At 38.6% G+C, this 21,419-nt stretch overlaps 1 protein-coding gene and 1 long non-coding RNA gene across 13 annotated transcripts in view; one reads left to right on the top strand and one right to left on the bottom strand.

The window, feature by feature from the left end:
* The window catches only part of NTNG1 (netrin G1), a 150,976-nt gene that overhangs the window by 43,571 nt on the left and 85,986 nt on the right, over positions 1-21,419 (bottom strand). For all 12 annotated transcript variants that reach the window (XM_032117258.1, XM_032117261.1, XM_032117263.1 and 9 more), the window contains exons 4-5: positions 13,310-13,482; positions 3,533-3,559 (exon numbers count right to left, since the gene is read on the bottom strand). In XM_032117258.1, coding sequence (XP_031973149.1) covers positions 3,533-3,559; positions 13,310-13,482 — 200 coding nt within the window. The remainder of the gene's footprint in view (positions 1-3,532; positions 3,560-13,309; positions 13,483-21,419) is intronic.
* Positions 548-20,903, top strand: LOC116447761. The gene is made up of 10 exons (XR_004241687.1): positions 548-976; positions 1,088-1,157; positions 1,620-1,756; positions 4,516-4,662; positions 9,755-9,981; positions 11,511-11,648; positions 12,585-12,781; positions 17,225-17,735; positions 19,274-19,373; positions 20,152-20,903. It is a non-coding gene; the product is annotated as an uncharacterized LOC116447761 (long non-coding RNA).

Genomic DNA, 21,419 nt, shown 5'->3' on the forward strand with positions numbered 1-21,419 from the left:
ATACACTCTAGTCCAGAGCTTGGCATGGTAATGGCTTCGATCACATAATTGATGATTTAATGAGAGAACTTCTTGGTTACTGCAAGAGGGCAAAATCAGGTCCAAAATACTGTGTGTTATTAAAAAAGAAAAAAAAATCCACTAGTATTTGCTCTCACCACCTTTTAAGATATATATTTACCACATTAAAATTTCATGAGAAATATGAAAAACAAATAAAGCTACACTCATCCAGACACTATTTTAGCTCCAGAAGAATACCTACTAGATTTTTCAAGGTTAAGAAAACAATAAAATAAGAAAGTGCCCATTCAGTTTTCTTTTTTTTTTTTTACTTCTGTGTCTTGCATTCATTATCATAAAAAAAGTCTCTTAATTTAAAATTGGCTATAAGGAAGAACAAAAAGATAGAGAACAAAGCAGAAAATACTGTTTGATTATTGTGATTGCATCTTGCACTTGGGTGCATGGTCTGTCTCTAAACTCTGACTCATCTGCCAGCAGCAGGCTTTAAGGTGATAATCACCCACACAGAGCTATTTGCACATCATGTCTATCCTATCCTCTATCTAATTATACCCTTTGTAACAAACTGTTTAGCATAATTAGTGGAGTTATGCTTTACAGGAAAAAAGACAGAAGCAATAGTTCAGAAGATTCAACTTTTTGAAGGCATACATGTATAGATTAGTAATGTCGGTATTTGGTCACAATCGAGAATATTCTGATGCACTGGTCTATGTAAAATTGTACAATCATTATTTTAGCAAGTAAAATAATGCAGTTTTCAGAATATTTACATATTGTATGTAAGCACTGCTTAAAATTATGAAATGGTTTTGGGACTCATTAATTGCTAACACTTTAACCAGTATTTTTTCAGACATGGCTGAAAAATGCTGAAAGGGCCAGCATTGTAATCAAGAATGCTGGAAATGGTCAGAGAACCTATTATTCAACTGATAGACAACAGCAGGTACAAATGACCTTAATGGGAAAGCTCTGGGTTTTGTTTGTTTTGTTTTCTTCTAGATGATCAGAAAGGATGTTTACTAATGACCACTCTTTCTTTGTGTTCAAATTTTAGTGCTGCTTTAATACAAAATCCTTTGAGGTAAAAAAGAAAAATAGAGAATAATACATATATGTGCACACAGGTAAATATATTTTATTTTTCTTTGCTGGCTTGCATTGCAGTCTTGAAAAAGTGTTAAATGAACATTGCTTGAGGTGGCATCTTCTTTGCATGATGGAAGTTCAGTCTTTCTAGCCACCCTGCCCCAACCCCATCCTCCTTATAAACTAGAAAGAGCTGGGAGCACACAAAAGCCAATACCCCCCTGTAGGTGTTTGCTGCCAGGCAAAATGAAACCCAAACTGTATCTCCCGAGAGTAACTTCCTGTCCCCAGATGGGAAAAAACTCTGCTGATATGAAAACAAATACTTCATTAGCATAGACAAAACAAAAATCATGCAGAATCCATTAAAGCAGCCACAACTAATTAATCTTGTTTGGTTTTGTGTGTTAATTGGACTTCTGTTAAATTCTCTTTGAGAACAGGAGAAATTATGGATTCTATCCTTTTTTAACAAAAATTCTGCTATTCCTATGTTATAGGAAAGATGCTCAGAACATTGAGCAAGTAGAGTTATTTCCTCCCTGAGCTCTTTAAGAAAAAACACATGGAAAAAACAAGCAGAGTATCAGTATTTACTTGTGCTCATGAAGAGATGCTCATACTTCACCCTTTTCAGGTAGGCAAAGAAATTTGTTGAATTCTACCATATATTATTCCAAGACATTTACAGCAGAGTAAAGATAAAACGTAGATTTGCAGAAACTCTTATACTTCCTACAGAATGTTAAGCAGAATTTTCTCCATTTGTAATAAGTAAACTGTGCTAATCACCCCAGTGTAAAATACAAAGAGGTCAACAAGGCATCCTTTCAGCTCACCATTGTTCAAAAGGTATTTGAGTTTCCCTATTAAGTTTTCAAAGGCCAACATCTGCTGATGCTCAGAAATGGTAGATGTGATGACGAAGGCTGTATGGAGTGTGAAGTGAAAACACAACCATATAGACCATGCAACACACTACTAAGAAACTATAGCACAATCAAACTCCAAAGAGCTATTTCCCATTCATCCCATTTCTGTTATTAATGGCAGGCATATTTCTGAGAACGGTGACATAAACTTATTCTCTTTCATTTAGTTAATTTTTTTGTTATGAAATATATGTATAAACACAAAGTTTTGAAAATAGCATATCACTATGAATCTGCAGTCATAAAAATACCAGAGGAGACACTAGAGCAGGCAAATGACATTATTAAGATTGAAGGCTTTCATTTGCACAATGTTGTCATTGATGCTGTTTTGCTGTTTAAAGCAGAAAACAGATGCTGTGACATTTAGCCGCTAACACTGCTCTCACTTGCAAGGGAGATAGTTTTGATGGCATTTAACTTGGCTGTCTAGAGCTTAACAAATCAGTGCTATTCATGAGCTTAAGTAATCTGAGTTGATTATAAATTGATAGTCCTGATCCTGCATCATAAGAAGTGAGACAGTTTTACCCAAATTATTAAAAACTTTTCAGTTGGATATCGGGTATGGCAAATTGCATTTAACAACTGTGATATTATATAACTGTGATAGTCCTGCATTATGCAAGTTGTGCCTAAAGTATCAGCAAAGCTGAGGCTGTGGGGAATATTTTTTCTGTGAGCCACGGCAGGATCCCATTTTTCCCTCCCTGCTTTATTGGCAATTAACTAACGTGCCATGACTGTGTGCCCTCCTCAGTTGTGGAGCCCAGCTGAGGCTCACAGCTGAGCTGCTGTGCACTTGGTCTCTTCACGTGTTTTCTTTAAGTAAACATCTATTTTATTGATATAGTAGTTCTTTACAAAACAGTGTCATGATTTTGTTCTAGCTTAAGAGTAGTATTTTGGTCTTTTCATTGCATACAGGAAAGCATTTTTCTGTGAAGGAGCACAGTTTAATTTATTTTGTGGAGTAAAGCCGAGTTCAAAGCCCGCTAGAGTTAATGCAGATTCCAGCAGATACGCTGCATTTGCTAATGTACTTCACAGAAATGAAAGCTATTCCATTTGTAAACTTTTCCATTTGCTCTTTGGATTTATACACACGTATACATACATGAAAATTATTGGTCCTATACTTCTGTTATTAGCAAATACTTTTTTTCAAGATGCTCAACAAATATTTTCTCTGCAACAGTCTTAATTCTTTGTGTCACATTCAGTTTTATAGGACTCAGTGCTCATCTGCTGATAAGAATCGATCAGAAAATCTGGGGCTGAATGCAGATGTAAGGAGTGACATTCTCTCCAACCACGTAATAACAGTTACATGTTAATGCCAGAGAGGAAGGCCAATACACAGCCCCTGCACCACAGGGCATGCTGTCAGAGGAACATTATCTACATCAGAAAGGGATGTTGGGAAATCAGATCCATGAAGCTGAATGACAGTGCAAAACAATACTGGTTTTATTACTTACTACCAATACTGGAAATACTGGGTATACCTGTAGAGAAAGAAAACACAAAGAAATATAGTTAGCTGTTTGCTGTAGTTGGCTGAGCTATTACATCTAAGATTCTGAAAACATTTTCAGAATACTTTATCAATACATAGTTAAACTCAAGCATCTGCCATTACATGCCCAGTCCTTTATAAATGCAGAGTCTTTAGATTTTTCAGTATGGGGCTGCAGAGACCACTAAAATGCATTGACAGATGGGCTCTACACCAGCTCTCTGAACTTCATGAATTTGTTCAGAACAGTTTTGTATTTCAACTAACCAGCCATTAGGTTTAATGCTCTAGATAAAAATATCAGTCATGCATGTATTATGCAGATCTAGGAGAGTAATTTAACCAAGGGATAGATGCATTGCTAACTGCTTTGGCCAGCTGCTTAAATCAGCTGGTACCTTCTGTTGCATTAATTGTATATAGCTATTTTTCCCTCTTTTACCTGACAGTTATCTAAATTAAGCTATGTAAAAGAAATGTAATTGAGTGGAACAATCTAATGCAGTAGGTTGGCCTTATTGATTAAGCCTCTCATTGATTTATTTTTTTTTTTTTCCTGTGTTCATTTCAATTCCTAAACTGAATTAATGCAAGGAAACCATTCCAGAGGCAGGTGAGATTTACCATAAGTGGTGGGGCTGTAGAGGAGTAAAACTCCTTTACTGGATAAGCAATGTGGGATCTCATGTTGTATAATGCAATCCCAAGAACTAGCTTCTTGTCAGGTCTGCTCTGAAACCTAGGCTTTGTGTGTAGCACAAAACCATGGATATGAAATCTTTCCTGAAATGCCATTTTCTTAAGATAAATGCTATTGTAGGTTAACTTAGGTTAGTCAGAAACTGCAGATCAGCATTGAAATCCTGGATATTTGCATCCTCTTCCTTAAATACCGTTTGCCTTTTTAAAGTTTTATTGACTTTTGTGGTGTGCATTTTGTTGCAGGAATCTGTCTGTTTCTCCATTAAACATCTGCTACACTTCTTCAACATCTATCTTGAAGTTCTCCCTTACTCAGAGATGGCATGGACCTCACTCTACAATTAAGTAAACTGGAATGAAGGAGTATCTTGAGAATAAGTGATATTCAATGTAAGCAAGGTTGCAGAGTCAAGCTGGGAACACTCCTAACTTGTGGCATGGCTAAGACAATGCTAAGTAACAGAATTTGCAGAATTGGGACCAAACCCAGATTTGTTACATTTCACCACATCAGTCCTGGGCCACATGTCAGAATTGCAGCTCTCTGGTTTCATATCCTGTGGCACCTGTGGCCTGACAGAGCACCTTCGACAGCACCTGCTGCTCACTCGAGCCCACACTCAGATGTTTGCAAACTTAATTATTTCTACTTCTGCTGAGATGAACATGTATTTTCTGAAATTTTAGCACCATGAGCTATCAAAAGCTAAATGCAAATATCATCATAATCGAACAGTCGTAGTTCTAATAGTAACAAAAAGTGCTTTTTTTAGTTAGGATAATTAAAGAAAACTTCTATCCCCTTGTTTTAAATGTCAAAAACACAATCAATTTTCAAATAATTTTCCCTGAAGTTTCAATAGGAGCTTGCTTAATTTTTTGCAAGTCATTGTAGCTGGTTTAAATTAGCAGAATTAGTTTTCCTTTATACACTCACGGAACCTACACAAATATTAGATAAAAGACAAAAACTGTTCTCGCACTCACACTTGCACTGTGAAATGGTATTTGTATTTCCTCTGGGTATACTCCCCCGCCTCAAACCTGTCTCCTACACACACATACAAATATCCTTTCCTTTCTCTCCTGAACAGATTGTAGCAAAAGAAGAGGTTTTCCTGCAAGTCTGCTCTCCTCATATTATCGTACTTCAAAATTTTCAATGAATTCACAGTGATAAATGCTTCCTGGGCAGAGAATAATGAACACAAGATGCCTGCTAGCCTGAAGGCTTTGTATTAACCTTGCAAAAATATCTTCAGGTTCTGTTTCAAAAGCTGTTTTGCTATTTCTGTACAGAGTTTCTTAGTTAGTGTGGTCTTCTGTAACCAGACTGATTTTTGTACTACCAGGTATCCCTGTGTGGGGTGACTGGCCTTGATAGTGCACTACTTTATGCCCTTCTTACTAAAGAGAGTGAGAATGACACTTCTGAGTTTGTCTGGAAAGGAGCTGCTTATGTAGGGCCATGAAGCAGGATCTATTAACACACTGTGAAAACCACACATATGATGGGGAAATTATTCTTAGAAGAAGTGTTTGTGGGAGATCTGGAGTTACATATTGAGGCTAGCTCTTGAATTCAGCTGAGCTGTATTTGGTGCAAGTCCTTAGGTAACGAGGCACAGGAGGTATGATTCTGCTCTCCTTCTCTGTCAGTGTGGAGGCAGGCAAGGGCCTGAGCCCACGGCTCTGCGTGTGCCACTGCTGCTGGGGACCACCACAGGCTGCGGGGTCATCCCCCCACTGCTGGGGAGCCCCACAGGCTGCGGGGTCATCCCCCCACTGCTGGGGACCCCCACAGGCTGCGGGGTCATCCCCCCACTGCTGGGGAGCCCCACAGGCTGCGGGGTCATCCCCCCACTGCTGGCCCTTGGCATGAAGCTGGTCTGTTACATGGCATGGGTTGTTTCCAGTCAGGTTTGTACTGAAATTTGTGAGTACTTTGCAGCAGTGAAGTGATGGGGACAGGTTAGAGAGATGAAGGATCAGGCCCATTACCTCCTTTTATGGGCAATTTTATTGAGCAAGGTATAAAGAGTAAATATCCCCCAAAAAATCCCAAAGGGATTGAATTTACATATATTCAGTTGTTAAACCAAAGCAATGTTCAGCCTAAATTATCTTCCAGTTGAAATCACTGGGATGGTTACTAATGGTAATAGATTTATAGAGAGGGGACATCAAGTAAAGCATACAAAGAAAGTTCAGAGGTAGGTACTGCCCCTGAGATGGCAAACATTGCAGGAAAAAGTCACTAATACTATTTATTATTTTTGACTTGACTTGAGGGTGGTGGTTTGGTATATTACATGTTCACTGTAAGTGCATCTAAATATATAAGCATTACTTGAGAGGAAAAAAATCTGCTGTTTTCCTTTCATATGATCTTCTGCATCTGCCCTGTAATTTTCTCATTTCCCCTGCTTCCAGAAATGGGTTGCTTTAGCTCTTAGCCACCATCGAGCTGGCTATTGAGATGGAAGAAAAAAGCAAATAAGATGCTAGCAAAGAAAGCAAGTTTTTGATTTTGTCTATAGTTTGTGTCAGTGTGAAATCCTTAACACAAAGGAAATGGATCAAGCTTTCGGTGAGAAGGACCACACTGCTGCTTCTCAGGGCAGGTCATACCCTGCAGACCCTCTTAGCACCTCCATTGTCAATGCCCTCATGTGCTTCTGCAGGACTCTTAAACAGGAACAAAACACAGAATTTTTCATAGCAGAGTCAGAGCAGGGATGTTAATGCCTCATCTGCTAGGATATCTGTCCTGCAGCATGACAGCACTCCCTGCAGTGAGTCTTTCTTCACTTTGCAGCTCTTCCATTGAGGCATGATTGCAATATCAGACACTCAGCATCAATTTCAGAACTTCTGAATTCTGTAGCAATTTAAAGCCCTGAGAAGCTCGATGATACTGGTGTCTTGTAATCCCTCAAAGGGACTGATCATTATGATCATAGGAGTAAACTTTTCATGTATTGTTAAACCTGTATTCAGACAAAGGACTACACACAGTGAAAGAAAATTCTTTGGAAATTTCATGTGTTTCATTGCAAGAGCCCCAGAACTCCTGCTACCATTAATTTTGCAGCTGTTTCTCTGTAAAGATTGAAAATTTTTCAATTCATAGAAAAAGAACTGCTTTGATGAAGCTTGTTATCCCTCACCTCTGCTTTTCCAAGCAGTATCACCAGAAATAAATGGGACAGAGGAAATGTTGTTTTATTGGGTAACATCTTTTAAAATTTGGACTTTTTTGTGTTATATTTTAGTGAGTCCAAACCAGTATTAAAAACTAACTCTGTCTAGAAAACACCCAGTGAGATCAGAGGATTTTTTTTTTCATGTAATTGTAACTTACTGATAGAATATTAGAAACTTCGAAAAGCCTGAAACTCAGACCATTTTTAGCACTTTGAATATCTTAAAACAGACACTTTGGCTTCCCATGCTGCTGCTGCTTAAGGACCAGAAGTCTCTTTCATTTCACCTCTTCACTGTATATGGCAAAAATAGAGTTGTTTGAAACCAGTGACGTATGGAAGCAATTCATTTCCCAGCAACAGATGTCATCATAGCCAGCACAAACAGCCAGCTCAGCAGGGTCATGCAAGAGGGTAGAGTGCTGAAGGATAATTTTTCAAGGCCTATTTAAAAAAAATACAGAATATTATTTATAGTGCATTGTTTTTAGGTAGGTACCTGCAACGTTTCACTGGCTACTGCACTGGGTACCCAGTTGAAGGAAAATGAGTTTATCGCTTGCAGATTTTTGCAGTTTTTCCTGACACTCCTGTTTACCTGAATGCTCTTGATACACTGCAGTTTTGCCCTCACCACTAGGTTTCCCAGCCTTTTGTGTGACATATTCCTGTGGCTTTATACCTCCTGTAAGCTTCATGGGCTAAGATTAATATGTAATATAAAATAGGAGCAATATGAAGCTTTGCTGTTTTGTAACTTGTTATTGATTCATATTTTCCTTTTTCTGTTTGAAATACATTGCCAAAAGCATCAAGGAGCAATATTTTATAACTTTAACATAAGTGTCCCATTCCTTCAAATTGAGTCACGAAGAAGGCACTGGAAAACTCCTTCCAGTTGCTTGGGAGAATGGGCCCTTAGAAAATGGGGCACTCTCTGCCTTATGAGTCTGCTTTGACTGGAAAGCAGGATGTGTGATCCTTTCAGTTAGAGGGATGCTCGTTCCTTGGATTCCTGACAAGAAAGCACAACTTCCTGGCCAACTTAATTTATGCTGGTCCTTCAAGATGGTTTTGTGTCAGCAATATTTATGGGAAAAACTGAACATTGATGAGATTAACCAGTGCAGTTCTGGAGGTGCCATAAGTTTTGCCAGAAACTGTTTCTGTGGCAGCTGTGCTGCATGGATGCCTTGTAAGTCTTTTCCCATGCTGGGAGGTTTAAGGCTGTGCTGCTGGGACAGAAGCTGTATGATGGGAGGGGGACCCACTACAGGAGAAATTCAGTAAACTGACTGAGACTGGCTGCCTGACTCTTGACTGAAAAGAACCACCAATGTTTCCCATGTTCTGGTCAAGTCTTTGTTTCATGTTGAACTATGAATTAGGAAAGTCCTGTAACAGCCGGGAGGGGGTTTTGCTGAGTGTCAGGCATACTTGATACAGGTTATTGGTTGTGCAGGGACTGACACAAAGTGAGCAGGCTTTGATCCATGGCAGCTCAGTGCAGTCTGAGACAGCTCTGTCTGATGGAGCAAAGAACATAAGTGCTAAAGATGATCTAAACAATGGGAGGAAGAAAAGGGCTAGTGTTGTCAGACACATACAACTGCTGAGGAGAAAAGCTATCCTGTAATACGAAGTAGAGAGAAATTCAATAAGTTCACTTTGTGTGTCAAAGCATATTGCAGAAAAAACTATCTACAGAATGTGGCAGCACAAGGGAATGAATGTAATCACAAAATAGTCAATAAGATAGAGTGGAAATATAAAATAAATGCTGTGTGGAGACAAATGGAGAAATATTGTTAGTGCCAGTAAACAACAGAGTACTTGCTGTCTTTCACAGGCAAAGCATGGAAAAATGTTTTGCATTCTCCTGAAAAACTCATGATGACTTAAAATGAGAAGGATAAAGAAAACAGCTTTGTATCAGGGTTTCCGCTGTGACTACAGAATAATCTGGAATGGTCTTCTGTTTAACGAGCTGTAGCTTGAAAAGGTATGGTGGAGTCTTATTGGCCACAAAAAATGGCAGAAACAGAGCAATGGAAATAACACAAGTTCCAGCTGGGAAAGATTTGGAAACAGCTGTTGAATCTGAACAAATTTCACGAATCCAGAGAATCTCAAGAAAGAGTATCTTTTTATTTTGTGAAAAGAAGAAAAAAAAAATCCGAGAGTTTCATTTATACTGCTATTTTTAGCTGTATCTTATTTAAGCATAGTCATGTAAGCTTCAAATATATTTAAATTTTAAAATAATTTTGTCTTAGATAAAAAAGATGGCCTTTGAAAATTGGAGGAAGGAGAAGTATCAAAGGGACACTGTATTACTGGATTATACAAAGTGCCCCCAGGGAACTGAAGTAATAAATGAAGGGAAGTTGCTTCTATCAGCATATTTGGAATTATTTCAGAATCCACACCTGACCAGGGAGACCATAACACCATGGTTGCATTGCTGACTACACAATGGAGATGGTGACATAAAGGCAACAAGGTAAGTGAAATTACATTGGCTGTGCCGAGAGTTTACCCAATAATGCATAACTTCATATGCTCCAACACATGCAGCCATAAATCAGGAAGTGACAAAAGAAATGAAGCTTTTACATCCCATAAATGATTGCTGCTTGTAGCAAGGAGTCAGACAACCCACAAGAAGAGAAGCTGATTTAATTCTGAAGCAGTGCATAGAACATAATTCAAGAAGTTATCAGAGAACCACTTCTGGACTGAAACTCAACATGCTTGTTGAGAAGGAAAAGGATACAAAAAAAAAATCCACTGCAGTAATATTTAACTTTGAAAGAGCGAGGAAATGAAAATGAGGAAGTTTGATAAAAGAAAAGTGAAAAGAACTCTAAAAACATATGCAGGAAAACAGCATGGAAGCAGGCTGGAGACAAGTGTATGAGAGGCTCAGAATAATCATACATAACTCATCTCTTTTTTTTAACTTGTAAAAGTTAACTCTCTTATAAGCCAAAAAAAAAAAAAAAAAATCCAAACCAACACAAAATTGAAAACAACAGAATGTAATGATTTTGGAAAGATACCCTTCAGAAGTGTAAGTCTTCTCAATGGAGAAGATATAGGGAAAAAAGCATAAAATCTGTCAATTTATATATAAACCACAGTATTTTGAGAATCAACTTCCTATGGACATAAAAGTTAGTCATTATCTTTTGTTAAAAGAATCATACTAGAAGCAGGAGGCCCAGAGAGAGAACTGGGAAGATAGGCATTGAGGTATAATGGTAAAATAAGGTAACACTATGACTAATTAATAATTAATTTAATATTGAGTAGTAAATTAATTGTTTTCACTGATGTTCGCAACAAAGATTCTCACATGCTGAGGAATTTTCTCAAAGTCTGTTAGCATCTGAAGTAAAGGGTATTGAACAAGAATTGCCATGAGGAGATGTTGCCCCAGGAAGTGTTTTAAAGGAACTCAAATACGATATTTCTGAACTAACTATTACAGCATATAACCTGTCATTTAAGTCAGCCTTGAGGCCAGAAGAAATGTTTTAACTGTGGTACAGTCTTAAAAAAGGACTCAAGGACTGATCCATAGGGTAACAAAATACAAAACAGACACATTTTTATGTTATTTTAAAAGAGCCATGTTGTTGTCATGTTTAGAATATCGTGTGTAGTTTTAGCCTTACCAAATAAAAAAGTGACATCATAGAACCAGAAGAGAACAAGAGAGCACAGATGACCAGAGATGTGGCATGGTTTACGATAAGATGAAATAGATCAGGATTTGTCATTTAAAAAGGAGTGGAGGAGTGGGGAAGGTCAAGTCTATGTAATGATAAGTGGTGTAACAGATGTAAACAGAAGAGCATTATTCTTCCTTTCTTATCTAAGGAGGTACTGGCTTAGCCATAGAAAAACATTTAAGGCAAGCAAAATAAAACACCTTTCACTCATTCTCACTAAAATATGAAATGTATTGCCATAAGGTATCACTGAGTTCAAGCTTATGTCAGCTGGGTGTCTCTCTCTGTTCGGCAGCAAGCAACCCCTGCGGTGCAGCTCAGATAGCCAGTTTATTCATGGTAACTGAGAAGGTGAAGAAGAAATCCTTCATGCTTTTTCCTGTTTGCCATCAATTCCTGCTGCCAATCACTGCTGAAGACAGGATTTGAGAGGGTAAGTGGAGTATTCATCAGCTCAAACAAGGTTATGTTTTCATTATGCTATCATCATCATCAACCCCAGAAATGACTACCTATTATTTGCAAAACGTTTTGATTTTTGATGGAACTGTATATTTGCTAAAACTCACTAATGTTTAACATAAAGTTGTTTTAACAAGCCTCAGACACTCTTTCAGTAGGTGCTAATTCCACAGTTCTGTCTGGTGTGTGCTCAACTGACTGGGAATGAGGTAAATGACACAGCAAGCTGCATTTAGCTAAAATCAACCTGGTAAATCTCACCATATTTCCCAAACATAGCTTTAAAGTATTAATTCTCTGAGTCACATTCACTTTTTATAACAGGAAAAAAAGTGAACACTCTTACAAAATGTTTTTCCTTGCCTTTTGGAAGTTCATTTTTTTCTGCTCAGTAAGAATTTTATCATAACTTCATGCCCCCACACTTCATGGTTTGTTACTTGGTCTATTACTCTCACATTTTACTTGATAAGGTCCTGCTTCCTATGATCTTAATTTCCGAGTTTTGATTCTTCACAGCTGCTGCTTTGAAGTCTTAGATAACATTCTGAGCATTGCGCACTGCTCCTGGTTTTAAACTTTTCATTCAGCTGCATACACAGCTCTGCTTCTCTCAAATAGCTTTTTCAATAAACTGTTATATCTAATATTCTAAAATGAATGTTTTGCTTTTAATCAGGGCAAAACTGTGGACTCTTTTCTTAAAATAAGCTAGTAACTTCTGTCGAAAGGTTTATCCTCATTTTCAGACCTTTCTTCAAAGGAATTTAAGTCCGTTACTCAGTTCAGGAGGATTCTGAATCACTGTGTATTTCATATATTGCATGAACGGGAGGACTGATGTTCATACTTGTCTTTGTGCACTCTCTTTCACCACCATGTTTTATTTTGATCCAATCCTGTCCAGGACCAGGAAATGCAGCTGTCAGTAACTTCTTCCTTTGGATAATATGGAAGTGTGCTGGAATAGTACATATGTGTGTTGTGGAGTGGCTGTTAGCTGGAATCAAGCAGATATAAAACCTCAGGTTTTGCCCTTGCTTTCTCTCTTCAACACTTGATCTGCAAGAGTACATATGAATCTGGACTGCAGGTGAACATCAGGTAAATGTGTCCCAACCTCTAGATCTTTAGTTATTAATATGAAAAATTTGGCCTTAATTTTCTTTTTTTCCACTTTTTTTAAATGGATAACAAAATGAGCAAGGACCTCATCTCACACACTGAGGTGAGAGTGTTGCCAATCTCAAGACAATAAGGATGTATGAATGGAGAGCTGAGGGCACCGTGGCTGGAGCAGTACTGCAGTTATTCACATTGCTTTCTCTCACTTGCGTGTGTTTTTTATGTGAAGAGTCCTAATCTTTTCACTCCTTAGCCCTTTCTGTGCAGTGTGCAGGGATGTGTCTATGGATATAAACATGTGGTTCTCCTGGAAGTTATTTACAACCATGTGAGAGGAACAGATGAGGTATACTTACAATTAGCACTTACAAATTGACACCTTGTCCAATTATACACGCCGAGTGATAAAGGAATGACAAACCTCTGCAAGCATTAATCTTCCTTCAGAGTCATGATATGGGGCAGAATTGTAATAACGAAATATCCTTATTATACAAAACTACTTACAGATATTAGCTGTGCCCTTAGGTATAGGCAGATAAGAACCTGGGCTCCACGGTCGGCCCTGGTAATTCTTCTTGCATTTTCCACAGTCTGGGCCCGTTGTGTTATGCTCACATTCACAAAGTAGTCTTTTGTTTTCTTCTTTACAGCCAGTAGCGTGAAGGTTGCACTTACACCTAATTTTAAAAGGCAAAAATAAAACAAAGTGGGATATTTAGAGGTGAGGTGAGTTTAAGCTCAAGTTTTAGAAAAGCGTGTCCTATGGCAACCACTCGATTTATGTGTTGTGCCTGCAGTATTGTTCTACCATGAAAGCATGACATGACAACACATCACTGCAAAGAGCAAGTTGCAGGATCTTCAGCTCACACAGGTCTAAAAGCAGAAACGTCACCAAGACTCCAAGATGCTGAATCTTTTCTTGTGTTCACTAATGCAGCTCCACTGAGAGCAACTAAATGATTAATAATTTTTACTATAGACAGGTCTATAATCTTTCAAAAATTCAAGAGTTACTATTCTCAGGAATAAAACAAGTCCTCTGCTTATGTCCTTACGGAATCTGATCCAAATTAAGGTCCAAATTGGGCCCTGGGAGCCTGAGAAAACAGACTTCATTTAAATATTCTCTGTAATGCCACACTTCAGTAGCAGGAAAGCTCACTATAATGGTGTCTTGCCGTTCTTGTTCAGCAAGTACTGTCTTGTTCAGAAAGGAAATTTCTTTTCCTGCTTTAATTCAATATAGCTGTAGTAGCTGAAGGTCAGACAAAATATTTTGGTAGGCACATTTAATTTTACTTGGGAAAGAAACCTAATTGAGCCTTGTGACAAAATCATTAGATAAACCAGATTCTGCATCTGGTCTTAGAACAATTGTATTTTCCTTGAATTTCCGTCTTTTCCTGAAACTAGGACACTTACAGAATGGGAAGTGAGTTTCATGAACAGTAAGGTATTTTCACCTCTTTCCATCCCTTTCCAACACATGTCAAAACCAGCTAAAGTCTATTCCTGTTTGGGGCTGGAGAGAAAACCAGTATTTAATGACCTTTCCTGTTTGTTTTCCTAATGACTGTACATCTAGTTATTTACAGGGTTCTCATGTGGGCATTTGTCACCTGTTCCATGCAGTGACCAATAATTAGAGCAAAACATCACACAGAATGGCCAAGTGCAAATTAACAGCTGTCAGGCTGACTTCCATTTGGAAGGAATATGACCTGAAGCAATTGGCCACATACATATATATCCCCAGGGTAAAAGAAGCTTGCAGTTGTCATAAGTAGCTGTTGGAGAAAACCCACAAGAATATGTAATACAGTAGATGGTGGAGCATTCTGCTCAGTGCTAGGAATTGCTGTTATTTGAGCAATGCTCATTCTAAAGAGAAACAGGTTCAACACCTTTGAAATTGAAATTACCAAAATGTATTCAATATGCTGGACGAGAGAAAGAGAGTAATTTTTACACAATTTCCAAAATATCAGTGCTTGAAGAGTAAATGAATTGTGAATTTTCAGTGACTAGCCACTGCAGAATGGAAGATGCCTGTCTGAGCATCAGTGGATGACATCTGCCTATTCACTAGACATTGAACATTTTGGTAAAGGGTACACTATTAGAAAAAGCCATGGCTTGTTTTACTGTCTACAGGAATATGAAACTGGAAGACTCCAAACAGGAGACATACACAATAAGAACAAGACTAAAAAATAGAGGAGAAAAGCAGGAGAGACTGTCGAGTAACTAGAACAAATTAGAGAGAGGAAGAGACTGGATTTCTGTCAGGAGGAGATTTCTGTTTTATTGTAGGGACTCATCAGTGTCAGAGGCAGCAAACTGATCTAGGCAAGAAGAAAAAAAAGGTTGATTCTGAGGGAAAGCTGTAGTACTTAGTGCTCTGACAGGGTGCTGCAGACTTGTCGGGAAATGAGGTGGAGAAGATAAAGGTATGTCCATCTGCTTATTGGTGTAAATATGCACAGATCTTTTAACCTGAAAATAAAGAACCGTTGTGTCACAAAACCTTGTGCAAAATCTCTTTGCACTTCTTAGATGCTGTGCTTGTCATATGTTCCTGAGGAGAGACTGACCCTTCCTTAGTTTTTCTTGCATGGGTAAAAGTCTTGGGTGGACTCTGGCCTTCTCCATCTCCTCTGCTTCTATGCCTCTTCATACTATATATATATATATGCAAAACATATGCATATATTTATATGTATGGATGCATACATGCACACACAATGCAGTATAATCTCACTATTTCCTTTTACTGCCCACTTTCCCTAATCCCACAGTGTCCCACCTCTTTGCAGGCTGTCTCCTCTCTTTCCTTCTTCCCCGGGCAAGAGAGCATGGGCAGCACAGCTCTGCTGCCTGTTCTGGTGCCCAGTTTTTTCATTTCTTAGGGCAAGATTGGTGCAGAGGAAATGCTTCTCAGCCCAAGGTGCTGCAGCACACCCACACCGGGCAGCTGTTCCGGGGTGCACATGGCAGCTCCAGCAATGGGCAGGGTTCTGCACAAGGCATCTTGTGTGACTTCAGCCACCAAGCCCCACCAGACAGAGAGAATGGGACATCCTGGAGGGCTGTGTTTGGACCAGATACCGGCAGCTTTGCATGAAAACAGCAATGTGCATTTTCTTCTAGAAGTAGCTGGCAACCTCCTGTCAAATTTTAAAACCCTATTAACTGAGATTTAAAACCAACAGCCCCCATACGGGCATTCAGACTAAACACACACAAAATAGACAAAGTAGGGACATTTTAGCCACTTAGCTTCCTAAATGGCAGAATTGCTAAATGGCTTTTCTTGTCCTAAACCAGTAGAATAATCAAAAATTCATTCAATCAATGCCTTTATGGAAATCAACTTATTTATATGCTTTATATGTATTTTTGAAAGCTTTCCAAGCAGAATTACCCAGAATACTGCATCCTGTCTTAAAAGAAAATTCCAAGTAATAATAAAAAACTGAAAAAAACCCCCCCAAACCAAACACCAAAACCCCTCCACACACAAAAAAAAAAAAAAAAAAAAAAAAAAAAAAAAAAAAAAAAAAGCAGTGGGAAGAGACTGTAGCCTTCTAGGAGTATGATTTAAAGAGAATAAGAGAAACAATAAATTTGATCACTGAGAAAAAACTTTTCTGGGCAGAGGACAGTCCAAATCTAATGTTAATAACAGCAAAAAAAGAGCCAACAATGGTTAATTTCCAAAGAATCCTCAGAATACTTCAAACTTAGCTGTGTACACTTTCTAAGGAGAAGAAGGTATGGAACAAATGTGGTCATTATATTTTACTACTAGACTAGGTAAAAATTAAGGTTAAAAATATATTTATATTAAAAATGTCAGATTTGACTTACTGAGAGTTAGTTATACTAGGCACAAAAAAAAAATTTTTAAAAAACCCCCTAAACCCAAACCACAAAAGTGTGGTAAAACTTTGCCTTCTTAGTGTATAGAGAACAGAAATGTTGGGTTTGGCTCATGATTATCAGTGTTATACAAGTATGAAATAATCTGTAGATAATAAAATCTGAAGAGATTGAACTGAAAGTCTTGTTGATGTCAGAAACTGTATATAAGGAGTAAAAGAGTGGAAGCATAAGTAAAATAAGACATTCAGAAGACTAAACCAGAGGCTCTGATCCTGCATTTTGTTTTGTTGAAGCCACTTGACAGATCTTGAAGAGATTGATCATGATTTCCACTGCAAATCAAGGATGTAGCTCAATAGTGAATGTGTGTAAAATGCAGGCAGTGCTAAAACTGCAAGAGAATAAAAAGCATCTGTAGAAAGCAAACTGGAGGGCACTGTGTGTGGGGAAAACCAAGCCAATATCAAAATCTATGGTGTATGTGGAGAGAGAAACAGGGAAATAATATTTCATATGCTTTTATCTTTTTAGGAAGGCTGCACCAGGAATTGGGCAGTCTGTCCCAGGGACCTCATCAGAGTGTACATATGCACAGTCTCAGAGACTTCTGCAAAGAGAAATGCCTGTTGTGCTTGAGGGACAGACTTCTCTGGATGACTGAAAGAGGTAAATGAGCATAGCGGGGCTGAGAGATGACTAGAGTACAATAAAAAGCTGCTTCTATTTGCAGGATAGGCAGTAAGGGAAATAGAAATATTTAGGGTTACAGAAAGAAGGCTATTTTGGTAAAAGTAGCACCCAGACGGACCATGAGAGAAGCACTCTTGCAACGAGATACATTGGATTGTCAGCGGTGTGAAAACAAAGCAGCAGAGTCTGGACCTTAGGAACTTCAGCTGTCAATAAGCTGAGCACCACTGATGGGGGAGCTGACTTGGGCTCCCAGCAGATCACTGTCAAGATGTGCATATCAGCTTCCCACGGAGGATATCCAAATGGATCTCTTTCTTATGGAAGATTACCTTTCTTTTCTACTCCAGAGGTAAGGAAATATTTTGTTACTGTATATGAATATCCATGGTGATAAATTATTTCTGAAAATCCAAGGTCTCATTTGTAATTTCATTAAACACTTGCTTTGAAGGCTGTTCCTAGCTATTACTGCTTTCAATCTGAGATATTAACAAAAGGTCTAATTACATTTACATACAAAACACATTCAACACAACATTTCCCATAGCTTGTGTTGACGCTTCCGTTAGCAGAATGTGGTTGCTTTGGCTGCTTGTATAAGAATGGAAAAGATCTGAAAACCTAAAACTGGTTCCACCTCCTGTGTACCGAGTTCCATATTATCCATAGTTATTCCATGCCTGTCTAGTTTCTTGAAATCCAAAGAAGAAAGTTCAAGTCCTGTACAGGGTATTATGTACACACACCCAGAAATGCAATTACTGGGTAGCAGTGGGTGGGTAGCAGCTGCTGGCACACCAAGTGGGTTTGTCTGTGCAGAGAAGGGATGACAGAGGGAGCTGTAATCAGTACAGAAGGTTTGAGAGCACAGGTTAAGGTCTGGTGAACAGAAGAGGATCTGTGCTGCAGCCTCTGCACTGCACTGGCAAACAGCTTAAGGGCAGAATTTCATGTAAGGACACATCAAATGTTAAGGGCAAAGTGCAGTTCTGAGATACAGTACATGCTCACTGTAAATGGCACTGCTGAGGTCTAATGCTTGTACGACTTTACAGAGAATGACTGAAGTCCATGATTACAAATATCAACAAATCCATGGACAATTAGGTCACGTACGGAGAGATGTGGGCCTTGAAATGGCTTTCTACCTGAAGGGAAAAGCTGTCTGCCATTTATATCTGGTGACAGTTTTTGCAGACTTTTTTTGTTATTGCTCCTGGTGGAGCAGCTCTGTCAGTTCTGAGCTTGTGGAAGTGAATGCCATGGCCCCACACTACTTGTCTGTATTTGGAAACTTCCACCCTGATGTTTCTGCAGCACAGTGAATATCCATCTTTGCAGTTCAGCCTGTGCGGACTCTCCCTGCTAAGCAGCCTGGTTATACCACATGCAAGAACACATTTCCCTCAACGTGCAAATTCAATTTTGAATCACTGGAGATTGATATTGCTGTCCAATGCTATAAACCCTAATTGTGTGGGAGAAAAAATTTGTTTTTCTGACCACTCATCTCTGACAGACTCATTATTTTGTCATAAAGCAATTGAAATGATATTTTTGGCAGTTACATAAGGCCCAGGAGCTCTCTGGCACACTGAAGGAGCAGTGCTGTTGTAGTGGGAAGCCCTGGGTGCACTGTGCTCCTCACAGACTCTATTTACATAGAGACAAGTGACATTAAAATGCTGTAAATATCACTAAGGTAATTGCTAATAGCGTGCTGACGCTCTCGCAGGGGAGTGACAACCAACAGACTGGGGGCACGTGAGGGGATCCTTGATGTTCATGAGATCATTCATGAGAAAGAAAGACAAGAGAAGCTCTTTGATACATTTTTAACGACTAGCCATATGTTCCTCACTTAGATACATCTTTGAATCATTCTAGGTCATCGCCAAAGTTTAGAAGATTAACTTGAAACCAACTTGGAAGCCTTCTGCACAGACTCTTCACTTTTGCATGCCACGAGTCGGCTCCCTGCTCCCAGGTAAGCAAAGCCTGAACTTGCAGAGGAGTTGGCGTGTTTGCTCTTCACATTACTGCCTACACAACGTAAAATACCATCCCCACACAGTTTTAATTAGGCATTTTAAAACACTGTTGGCAATGCTGGGAGCCTTAGTCAGCTCCCCAGTGCTAGCAACTACTTCCAGCACCTTGTTACAGTTGTCCTACAGGACTTGGCTGCGTTTATGATGACATCAAACATGTTAAGGCTGTCATCTACATTATGCCTCTCAAGCTTACTAATGACCTTGAGGCAGCTTCACCAGGGAGATTTAGTTTTCTAATGTACTGTAGACAAAGATGAAAATCCCACATTACAAATACATTTGAAGTGATACCTCAGCCAGGAAGGAGGATGAGATATAAGTTGAGAAAGCAACAGTCAAATTATAAACACCTTTAAAATATACCATGAAATCTTTTGAAACTGAATCATTATCTTTCAGGTTTAAAAAAATTTTTTTTTTTACTCTTTATGAGACAAATTTATCATAAGTTGAGAAATTATATATACAGGTAAGTTACAAAACCCTTGCACCATTGAGTGTATGAGGTAAACATCATCACTTAGGTAAGTCTGGTTATTCTTTAATTTTCTCTGACAAGTGAACACGTTTTCATTGAGGCTCATGGTCTCAGAAACACCATGTCTGCTGAATATTATTATTCATTATATTATAAGATTTTTCCATGTCATGTCAAAACCCCAATGTGTGCTGGTCCTTATCCTAATCTCCTAAACTTAATGGATTTTGCAGGGATAAAACAAGTATAAAGGATACTGTTGTGAAGAAATAAAATGACTGCTGGCCAATTTATTTCTGTGGGGATGCAGCAGACACACTTACATAAAAGTGGCAACGAGATAATTACTGCAATCTTGGCTACCAGTGTTCACTGTAAGGACTACCTGTCTGAAGAAGTTCTGAGCTAAAAGCGTCAAAAACACCCAAGGACAGTTGACAATCAGAAAATGGCATGGATTGCTGCGTGCAAGTAGGTCTGCTGAACACATGTGCCAGCTCACATGAAGCAAAAAAGTAACTTCTATTTTCTATTCATATTTTTTTGAGTCATATGAATATCTCAGGTCCACACTGCTGTATGGAATTGAAATCCAAAGAGGGCACTGCATCTTTTTCTGGACATTAGGAATAAGACCCCTGTGGTCTGGTGGTAAAATGTAGCCACTGTAGTGTGAGTAATGAAATGAGAGTCCTTTTTTTCATGTGTTTATTTCTGGAAATGCATTTGGTCACCAGTTTTTTCTCCTGTCCTTTTCCCTGAATTTATCTAATACATCATAATCTCTCACTGAAAAAAAGATTCCTTTGTGGAATAGGGCTACATCAATAATAAGGGATAAACAAATTCAATAATAACAAATATAACTTTGTATAGGTAAATATATTATTCTTTCATTTGCAAAGCAAGGACTAATGTTGGATCAGGTTTTTAAGCTTCTTAAATCTGTAAGTAGCTTTGTGGTTAGAAAAGAAGTTTAACCTGTGCTCAGTAATCCTGCTGCACCTTAGTACCTTAGAATCCAGAGATTTACAGAAGCCTCTTCAACTTTATTCTTTACTGTTTCGTTTTCACTGCAAAATTTGGGAGGAAATTGAATTAGATTCCCACAGGCAGTATGGAAAATTGGGGAAAATAGCTTCTTATTCTCTCTCAGCTGAATATAATGTATCTAGCGGGGAACAGCAAAGCCGAGGCACAGAGAGCAGGTTTGCTTTGCTTTCTCAGTGGCCTACTTCCAAGCACTTTGGAGAGCTTGAAATTAAAAAAGAAAACAAAGTCCAAAAGGGCAGCATAATTCCCTTTCCCACAGTCTCAAGGCTCACAGAAAGCTTGCAGGGCATGGAATTGCCCACTGTTTGCATTAAGCCAACCCAACAATACGAGTACGCAAGTGCTGAATTTAAATATTAATGTGTTTATAAGATTTACTGTGTTCACATGCTAGTAAACATTTATATATACTGTCAAGTAAATGCTGGCCATACAAACAACTACAGGA

The sequence above is a fragment of the Corvus moneduloides genome, chromosome 9, assembly GCF_009650955.1.
Source record: "Corvus moneduloides isolate bCorMon1 chromosome 9, bCorMon1.pri, whole genome shotgun sequence".
NCBI lineage: Eukaryota > Metazoa > Chordata > Aves > Passeriformes > Corvidae > Corvus > Corvus moneduloides.